The sequence below is a fragment of the Eriocheir sinensis genome, chromosome 2, assembly GCF_024679095.1.
Source record: "Eriocheir sinensis breed Jianghai 21 chromosome 2, ASM2467909v1, whole genome shotgun sequence".
NCBI classification, from domain to species: Eukaryota; Metazoa; Arthropoda; class Malacostraca; order Decapoda; family Varunidae; genus Eriocheir; species Eriocheir sinensis.
The window spans coordinates 18,184,470-18,194,469 of record NC_066510.1 but is presented as its reverse complement, the minus strand read 5'-3'; the positions used below and the strand labels follow the sequence as shown (position 1 = coordinate 18,194,469).

General features: G+C 43.4%; 2 protein-coding genes across 2 annotated transcripts in view; both read left to right on the top strand.

Annotated features, from left to right (window-relative positions):
• The window catches only part of LOC127000623 (cuticle protein AM1199-like), a 91,848-nt gene that overhangs the window by 30,785 nt on the left and 51,063 nt on the right, over positions 1-10,000 (top strand). The window lies entirely within an intron of this gene.
• On the top strand, positions 2,626-3,601 carry LOC127000661 (cuticle protein AM1199-like). The gene is made up of 3 exons (XM_050864637.1): positions 2,626-2,722; positions 2,920-3,140; positions 3,266-3,601. Exons 1-3 carry the CDS (start codon positions 2,714-2,716, stop codon positions 3,423-3,425), a joined length of 390 nt encoding a protein of 129 aa, XP_050720594.1. The 5' UTR covers positions 2,626-2,713; the 3' UTR covers positions 3,426-3,601.

Sequence of the window (10,000 nt, the reverse complement as noted above, 5' to 3'; positions counted from 1 at the left end):
TAATAATAATAATAATAATAATAATAATAATAATAATAATAATAATAATAATAATAATAATAATAATAATGATAATAATAATATAATAATAATAATAATAATAATAATAATAATAATTATAATAATAATAATAATAATAATAATAATAATAATAATAATAATAATAATAATAATAATAATAATAATAATAATAATAATAATAATAATAATAATAATATATAATAATAATAATAATAATAATAATAATAATAATAATAATAATAATAATAATAATAATAATAATAATAATAATAATAATAATAATAATAATAATAATAATAATAATAATAATAATAATAATAATAATAATAATAATAATAATAATAATAATAATAATAATAATAATAATAATAATAATAATAATAATAATAATAATAATAATAATAATAATAATAATAATAATAATTGTGCTACTACTATAAATACTACTTTCATTATTGCCTGTATTTTTTTCTCTCACAAAAAAGTATCGCATATCCGTTTTCTTTCTCGATTCTGGGGAGGCTCAGCAATCCTCTCCTTTGACCTGGCCACCCCTTGACCCGAGACGGAAAAAATACTCACGCCCTCCTCATTCCCTCAAACAGCCAGCCCACCTTACCCTTCTCACCAGTACACCCACAACCCCCACCTTTTTATCTATTCCTCCCACCTTTACATCTCACACAACCAACACCCCTGATACCCACCCACCAACCCATTCACACCATTCCTTCTTCCACACATGCATCCACCTCACCTCCCCCAACCACCCACCATTCCACATAAGCTTTCTCCTTCCGTCGCCTCCAGCAACATTCGGAAAACCCAGAGGCAATACTTTTTCTTAGGACGTTGAGGAATACAAGTGGCTCATCCATCACCTCTCCCTCCTCCCCCCCTGATCCCGGTAGTTATCGCCCTGCCCGCGCTGCTTCGTTGGTCTTTCGTTTAAAGTTTTCTTTCAGTTTCTTTTCATTTTTTTCCCCTTTTAATGATTCGAGGCGGATGTTTCATGGTGTGGTGATTGTGTTCGTGGTGGTGGTGGTGGTAGATGAAGGTTCCCGAATGCTGAGTTTTGTTGAGTATTTACGAGTAGAGCTTCAAATGATGGGAATTTAACGAAAAAAAGGGGAAATAAAAAAGTTGGGATTTAATACTACTCAGGGATTTTTTTTAACTTGAATGAGCGGTGTTAAAAACTATGAATGACGGAATCGGTAAAAAAAAATCGTTAATGCTTGAATCCGAAGAAATCACACAATACACACAACGAATAATTATATATAATTAATTATCAGTGGAGAAAATTGTTTATGGAAACGAGTAGTCGCTAAAAACAAAAGAATAACAAACAAAATAAAAACAAATAATGCAAGCCTAAATTTTACAGTATATCAATGAAAATGTGGTATATATATTTATTTAAAAAAGCAAAAACTAATTAGAATACCCCTTAAACGAATCGAACAGTTTAATAATAAAACTACGATAAGCTGAGACACAAAAGCATGAAAAAAAAAAATGAGAAATGACATAATAAAGTTTACGAAGATGTGAGACAAAGGACAACACAAAAAGATGGATATGAATGTAAACACGGAAGAGTACAGAAAACAGGGAGGTGAAAATAGCAATAATGGATAAAGGGGAGGAGAACAGAGAAGAACAGGGAAGGAAAATTAATAAGAATGTGGACAGGAGAAGAGGATGAAGAAAAATATAAATAGGAAAAATGGCAATAATGTTACAGGGGAGGAAAACAGAAAACAGGAAGGGGGAAAATGGCAATAATCTATACATCAGAAGAAGACAGAGAAGAACAAGGAGACAGATGGCAATAGAGGCAAGGAAGGGAAAGAAACGCGTACACACATTGAAAAAAAAAAGTGATAAAGGAATGTCACCTGATGAAAAAAAACCTGGAAAAGAAACAAAACACACACACACACACACACACACACACACACACACACACACACACACACACACACACACACACACACACACCTTCCCCTCTCACTGCCTAAGATATACGGGCATGCACCACTGGTAAAATTATCATAATATACGTATATTTTTCAGTTCACATGACGATCAGCATCGCCTCGTGACGCGCCGTGAAGGATGCGCTTTCTTTCGGTGAAGGTTTATGTCAGCAATTGCTTCACATTCAAAGAGCTGGTATTGGAAAAAGTGACTCCAGTTTCTGGTTGTCTGGGAGAGTTTCAGGGAAGGTCAATAATATATAGACACATGCGTTTGTTGATTCTTTCCCTTTTCCTCTTATTGGGTTACAGTTCCTTGATATTTATGGATTCTGTATTAAAAAAGTTTGAGTGTTTAGTTTAGTGATTAGATTTTCTTTTTATTTCCTGTTTTAATTTCTTTTTAACAATCATTTCAGTGAATTTTCCTCAGCGTTAAGTGGCGTGCAAGAAACACTCAGGGAAACAAGTGCTCGCTATTCGTTTGACCGCCATGTTCAATGGGTGTGAAACTCGGGGGCGGGGGAGGCGGTGGTGAGGCAAGAGGTCAGGTCACGGAGGCTTGAGAAGCAGCATCCTGAAACTTGTCCTGTTTTAATCAGGGCCTTGGGACGTTCCAGAAAGGTGAGCAGGAAGGCCTCGCCCCTATAAAGGCAGCACAGAGCCACTGCCTGTCACAATTCAACTCACTTCAACAGCCTCTCAACATGCAGCTCGTGAGTATCCCAGAAGATGTCTCAAACACTTCTCATCCAAAACCTTACTCTGGCTGACATCTGTGTAAGACTTATCATAGAACAGAGACAAGGGTGCTTTGCTTCACTTGGTACTCCATTTATGTTTTGCAGCGATTTTCGGTCCGCAGAATGGAAAAGTTTGGAGAAGTATGAAAGACTTTGTGAATTTTTTACAGATCCTCCTCGTCTGTCTGGCCGCCGCAGCCGCCAACGCTGCCCCGCAGTTCGGGCAGTTTTATCGCCCCGACGGGCGGCACATTGCCATCCTGTCTCAGGGCATGGAAGGCCCCGACGGTGCCAGGTTCAGATACCACTACCGGACGGAGAATGGCATCAACGTGGAAGCCCAAGGCACCCCAGGATCAAAGGGCCAGAGCAACATTAACGGCGGTTTCAGGTGAGTCTGCTTCACGAAGACTTATCACTCGCAAGTCGTGGAACTCATCTGTCTAGTGCTTATCTGAGGCGTGTGGGCTTCTGCCGCTCGGAATAATTTCTTACGTCCCTTTCCACCATTTCCAGCTTCCCCTTCCCCGACGGTACCACGGCCCAGTTCACTTACGTGGCTGACGAAAATGGCTACCGCCCCCAGTCCCCGCACATCCCCACACCCCACCCGCTCCCCGCCCACGCCATCGAACAGATTCGCTTCGCTGAGAGTCAACGAAACAGATTCGGCTAAGGCGGGTCCACGCCTTTTTCATTGTCCCGGCCCGGCCACGGATGCCCCCTGACAAACACAGGTTCCCGGGTTCCCGCATGGATACACGATGATCGTCCTGTCACCTCGGTCATTTGTGTCACTCCTGTAGAGCGTAACAAGACATGTCGTCACCTTAATAAAGGCAGAGCAGATAAGTGATGGTATATGTTTCCTGGCTCGGCAGAAACTTGACTCCCTGAGGCAAAATAATAATAATAACAATTATGACGATGATGCATGTGTGTGTGTGTGTGTGTGTGTGTGTGTGTGTGTGTGTGTGTGTGTGTGTGTGTGTGTGTGTGTGTGTGTGTGTGTGTGTGTGTGTGTGTGTGTGTGTGTGTGTGTGTGTGTGTGTGTGTGTGTGTGTGTGTGTGTGTGTGTGTGTGTGTGTGTGTGTGTGTGTGTGTGTGTGTGTGTGTGTGTGTGTGTGTGTGTGTGTGTGTGTGTGTGTGTGTGTGTGTGTGTGTGTGTGTGTGTGTGTGTGTGTGTGTGTGTGTGTGTGTGTGTGTGTGTGTGTGTGTGTGTGTGTGTGTGTGTGTGTGTGTGTGTGTGTGTCTATCAATCTATCTATCTATCTATCTATATATCTATATCTATCTATCTATCTATCTACATTAGAACACACACACACACACACACACACACACACACACACACACACACACACACACACACACACACACACACACACACACACACACACACACTTGTTTTGTATATTCAGTTGGGTTCAAGTGATAACACAAACAATTATGATAATGTTGACTAAGACAAATTGCAGCTTTTTGTTTGTACTTTAACAAAAAAAAATCCATTTATACAACAATATATCATACTTCAACGTTTCTTGACAGTTCTCCATTGCATCTTGTTATCCAGGTATGGTGTCTTTGCCAGTGTCGTCATCATCATCATTATCCCGCCTGAGCAGTGATGGCCTAAGGCTCAAGGCCAGTGAAATACGTACAAGAGAAGCTGGAATAGTCTCCCATCATAAAGTATACAGATGAAAACTTACGAAACCGAACATCCATGACGAGCAAAAACTGACATTACATTAGTCCAGCTGAGTCACACCACCACCAGGCAACGTGCCCACCGCACACCTGAACACACACACACACACACACACACACACACACACACACACACACACACAAACACAAACACACACATCAAAAATACATGCATACACCAATTATGAACGCGCGCGCACACACACGCACACACATACAAAAAACACAAACTCACAAACAAACGCAAGCTCAACACACACACAAAAAAAAAAAAATCAGGGAATCAATACATCACTCAATTAAAACTCCCCTCAAGGTAACTGGAAACGCCTTGTGAACACGGAACGAACATATTCGGGCTCAAAACTCACACACGCGACTTTGCTTTCAAGAGTGGGGGTTCGAGGCCACTGGAACTCTATATGATTCTCTTGTTAGCACCTTTCTCCTTTTCTTTCTTCGCATCAGCTGCTTTTTGTGCGCAGTTCCGTATACTATTTGTCTTTATCTTGGTCCGTCTCCTTTACTGTTAAGAAAGATGAAGTTTTCTTTGAAACATATAACAAATGTGTCTTGGAACAAATTATGCTTTAACAAGGAAAAAATATATAGAAAGATTTTCCTTAATGTTGTCAACAGAGGCAATGCGACTCCTGACAACTTCCTCGCGGAGTGTTGTGCGAGTCATCGGGTGAACACAGCCTGAGGGGAGACGGACGAGGCGGCGCAGGGAAGGCGGAGGGTCAAAAAGGATCCTTCAAATGCGTTTTCAGTAACTCTGTCTTTTGTTAACATATGAGCACCCGAGAGTATCACGAGTATTCTACTTAAAAAAAAAGACATTCATTCATAGTAATAGCAATGTTTTACTTTTTTCGACCTGCCAAAAACTCTTGTGATCAACTGACAAATTCGAGCACGCCTCACACTCATTCCTATGTTTTGTGCGTAATATGGATACCCTCGGATGACCAGATTTTGCTTCGTGCCAGTTTATACAAGTCAGTCATACTGTCGACATGCGCCTTGAAATATCGCAAATATCTCTAATCTGGTGATAGATGTCAATTACTGCCCGAAATAAGCAGTTTGATTTGGTACGGTACGATATTTTCAATAATACAACACAGCTATTTACCAAAAAAGAAAACTTCAGTGCTAGACTCTGTACCTTATTGCACTATACTTCCAGGATTGGTCCCTACGGAGGAGGCACCACGGGGAGGCGCTGAGTGACTGGGCGGGAAGGAGTGCATAAGCTGGGAATAATAAGGAGCTACTGAGTAAAACTGCGAAGAGAAACGCGTCAGGTGAGGGAGGACGGAGGGCGGCATTAAATGAGAGTACAGAGGAATGCGTCATGTTAGGGAGGAGAAAAGAGAACGGAAGGCGTTAAAAACAAGACCACCGGGCAACGATGAAGACGTGAGGAGTGTGTGAGGTGGAGGGACGCGGAGATGAATGTGTCAGGGGGAGACAAGTAAAGAGACAGCGTTAAGAACCGGACAGCGTTAAGAACCAGATCACAAGGCAACAAGAGAGACAGATGGACACTCGCAGAGCCTTATATGGAAGCGAAGAAGGATGCGTCAAGTCGAGAAAAGAATTAATAACAAATAGCAAGACAACGGGAGAGAAAAACGGTCAGTCCATGCTCAGGAATGGTGGGGACGGAGAGGAGTGAGTCAGTCTGAGCGAATCAAGGAGAGAGGCGTCAGGAACAAGACCACAAGGTAACGCGCGAGGTCGGCGGCTCCACCCTGCGTGAGGTCCAGTGGCGTCTTCAGCGCGGAGGAAAAACTGGGGCTATTGTTCGACTCGTCTGCCAGTAGCATCTTCAGCGCGTAAAAACTAGCCGGCAGAGACGCTCCTCCCGCCTCCCCGATGACTCGCCGGCCTCCCACACAACTGGGGCAAAACACTGACTGGAGGCACAGGTAACAAGTTCATTGAGTCTTGGCCGTGAACTTGACGCTGACTGGACACGACAGAGGGAAATGGAAGTAAATGAACGGGATGCAAGGTGTAAATGGCGCACGCAGAAGGTTGTTGCTATGGATGGAGAACCAAGGGAGTCAATAGGAGGATGAATAGGTCGTAAACTTAATACTGCCTGGATACGACAAAATGAAATGGAAATAAATACAGATGTGATGTTTAATTGGTGCACGAAGGGGGGATAAGGGAGATGTTTGTTGTGGAAGGAAGAGGGACAAGAGAGTTAATAAGAAGGTGAATAGGATGCAGGGAGATGGAGAAGCTGGTGATTTGGAGATGCAAATAGGTGATGGGATGGATGCTGACCTTCCGTGGGTGATGAGAGATGCTGATGCTGGGAAGGGATGCGTCGTATTTGGGAGGACAATGGGTGGCGGGTGAAGGATCAGCTGGGGGAAGAGTTGGACGAAGAGGGATAGCGATGTGTGGGGAGGCATCATAGCAGGTGTTAGAGGAGGGAAGGGGATGGATAGGGAAGGGAAGGGAGGGGGACTTACAAGACCGCGCTCCCCCATATAAGGTGTGATGGCAAGTTATCGTACCCACACGCAGTATTCTTTTCTCTCCTCCTTACTCCCTTCCTTCCTCCCTTCCTTCGTTAATTTATTCACTCATCCATTCTTTTCTCTCCTCCTTACTCCCTTCCTTTCACCCTTCCTTCGTTAATTTATTCACTCATCCATTCTTTTCTCTTGTCCTCACTCCCTTCCTTCCTCCCTTCCTTCGTTAATTAATTCACTCATCCATTCTTTTCTCTTGTCCTCACTCCCTTCCTTCCTCCCTTCCTTCGTTAATTTATTCACTCATCCATTCTTTTCTCTTGTCCTCACTCCCTTCCTTCCTCCCTTCCTTCGTTAATTCATTCACTCATCCATTCTTTTCTCTTGTCCTCACTCCCTTCCTTCCTCTCTTCCTTCGTTAATTCATTCACTCATCCATTCTTTTCTCTTGTCCTCACTCCCTCCCTTCCTCCCTTCCTTCCTTTATTCATTCACTCATCCATTCTTTTCTCTCGTCCTCTCACCTTTCTCACTTTCCTACGCTTCTCCCTTCTTCATTTCCTTCCTTCCTTCCTTCCTTCCCTCCCTTAAACAACCCTCTCTCATTTTTCATTTCCACTCCCTCTCTTTCAGTCACTTCCTTTCCTCCTTCAATCACTTCTCCTTCTTCGTTAATTCATTCACTCATCCATTCTTTTATCTCATCCTCACTCCCTTCCTTCCACCCTTCCTTCGTTTATTCATTCACTCATCCAATCATTTATTCCCGATTTCTCTTTTTTACTGTTCTTTTTTTCCCTCTCTTTCTCTAGTTTTTTTTTATGGTCATGTTTTTTTCTTACTTTTTGTTTTTCCTTCCACTCCTATTTTCTTGACGTCCTTCTTTTCCCTCTCTCCTACTTTCATTCTTCCTTACGATCTTGTTTTTTCTTATTGTCTGTTTTCCTTTCACTTCTTCCATCTTAACTTTCCTACGCTTCTTCCTTCTTCATTTCCTTCCTTCCCTCTCAACAACCTTCTCTCATTTTCCATTTCCACTCCCTCTCTTTCAATCAATTTCTCTCCTCCTTCAATCACTTCTCATCTTTTCCTCCACCGAACATTTCCATTTCTCATCGTCTTTTATTCTCTCTCGTCTCTTTCCTCCCTCCGTCCCTCCTTCCCTTCCCTTCTCCTCCTCTCTTAACATTCCCTCCTACCAATTGCAGAAAACTACGGTGTCATCCAAACTGAATGTCGATAATGAAAGACGAATCACTAAATAAATTCCCACCTCGCCGAAAGATGAGCATGACATGTTTCCTTAAAGCGGATTAAAAGAAAAAATATATGCCCGCGAGGAGGACTTATTCTCTCAAGGCAAAATTCAAGTCCTAAAAATAAAAGAAAAAATAAAAGAAAAAGACTTGTTCGTCCCCTGGTCTGAGTCCTATTTTATCTTTTTTTTGTGTGTGGGAACGATTAAAAATACCCCCAGCTTTGAGAGAGAGAGAGAGAGAGAGAGAGAGAGAGAGAGAGAGAGAGAGAGAGAGAGAGAGAGAGAGAGAGAGAGAGAGAGAGAGAGAGAGAGAGAGAGAGAGAGAGAGAGAGAGAGAGAGAAAATTAAAATCTTTCGTCGTCTTATCCAGCGAGGGGTTTGGGGTCAAATTGCACAACTCTAGGACTGGCCAGCGGCGCTCACGGCAGGAACGGTGGAAAGTAGTAGAGAAGGAAGAGGAGGAGGAGGAGGAGGAGGAGGTATACACTCGAGGAACAGGTATACACAAATCCTTATCTGTTAATAACGGAGCCATGATCGCCTGGTCCATCTTGAGGATCTTTCTTGCCGAGATAAGGACAGTAAAGTGAGGATTAGGATTAGGAAGATGATGATGAAGAGGAGGAGGAGGAGTATGAGGCGGAAGAGGAGGAGGAGGAGGAGGCGGAAGGGGAGGAGGAGGAGGTAGAGGAGGAGAAGGTAAGGGAACAGTATACCCCTTTACACACATCTGAACCCGTCATCCACTCACCCACACACACACACACACACACACACACGATAAGAAGCATACGTTAAAAAGGTGTAGAAACCCTGCCCATTCAGCGCCTAGTCTCACCTCCACCCCCCCCCCTTTTACCCCCTACCCCCTACACCCCCACAAGACCCCCCCACACTTCCTAGGCCAAAGGTCACACTACAACCGGTTCCTCCGCTCCTTCTCTCCCCCTCTCCTCCTTCTCTCACTTCTCCTCCTCCTCCTTCTCCTCCTAACTTAACTCTTGCTTCTTCGATTAACACTTATTTTTAACTTCTTTGGGCGAGCATTCCACAGCGCCTCTCCCACAGATGTTGCTTCACCCCTCACCGACGCCCGCTCTCCCTTACACACCCACACTCACACTCACACACACACACACACACACACACACACACACACACACTTACATTCCCTTTACTTTCCCTTTCAAGCAGCGGGCGGAGTGAGGTGTGGCGAGGGCTTACTGGGTTATGAAAATGTTTTGACTGGCGTTGAGGGTTGGTGTGGGGTGAGATGGGGTGGGGTGGGGTGGGGTGGGGTGAGGTGGGGCGGAGAGGATGAAGTGGTGTGGGGTGAAGTGGGTGGGATAGGGTGTGCCTAACCTAACCTAACCTAACCTAACCTAACCTAACCTAACCTAACCTAACCTAACCTAACCTAACCTAACCCAACCCAACCTAACCTAACCTAACCTAACCTAACCTAACCTAACCTAACCTAACCTAACCTAACCTAACCTAACCTAACCTAACCTAACCTAACCTAACCTAACCTAACCTAACCTAACCTAACCTAATTAAAAGGCGACGTAAATACGGGAGTGAGTAAAGGGGCTCTTACACTGGGCAAATTTTCCGTGGATCTTCAGTCAAACCACGATTTCCGCTAGTGTGGTTCTCATTTGTTTCTTGTTATTGCTGCTGCTGATGATGGTGAGTAGTCCTTTGGTGAAATCTACCGTAGCTTTGGAAGATCGTGGACTCGTCAGAAAAGCACGGAAATAGGAGAGCCACGCCAGCGGA

What these genes read in the sequence shown, in the direction of transcription:
- LOC127000661 (XM_050864637.1), top strand. An exon ending in AACATTAACGGCGGTTTCAG is followed by an intron (nt 3,141 to 3,265) that starts GTGAGTCTGCTT and finishes CACCATTTCCAG; the next exon opens with CTTCCCCTTCCCCGACGGTA.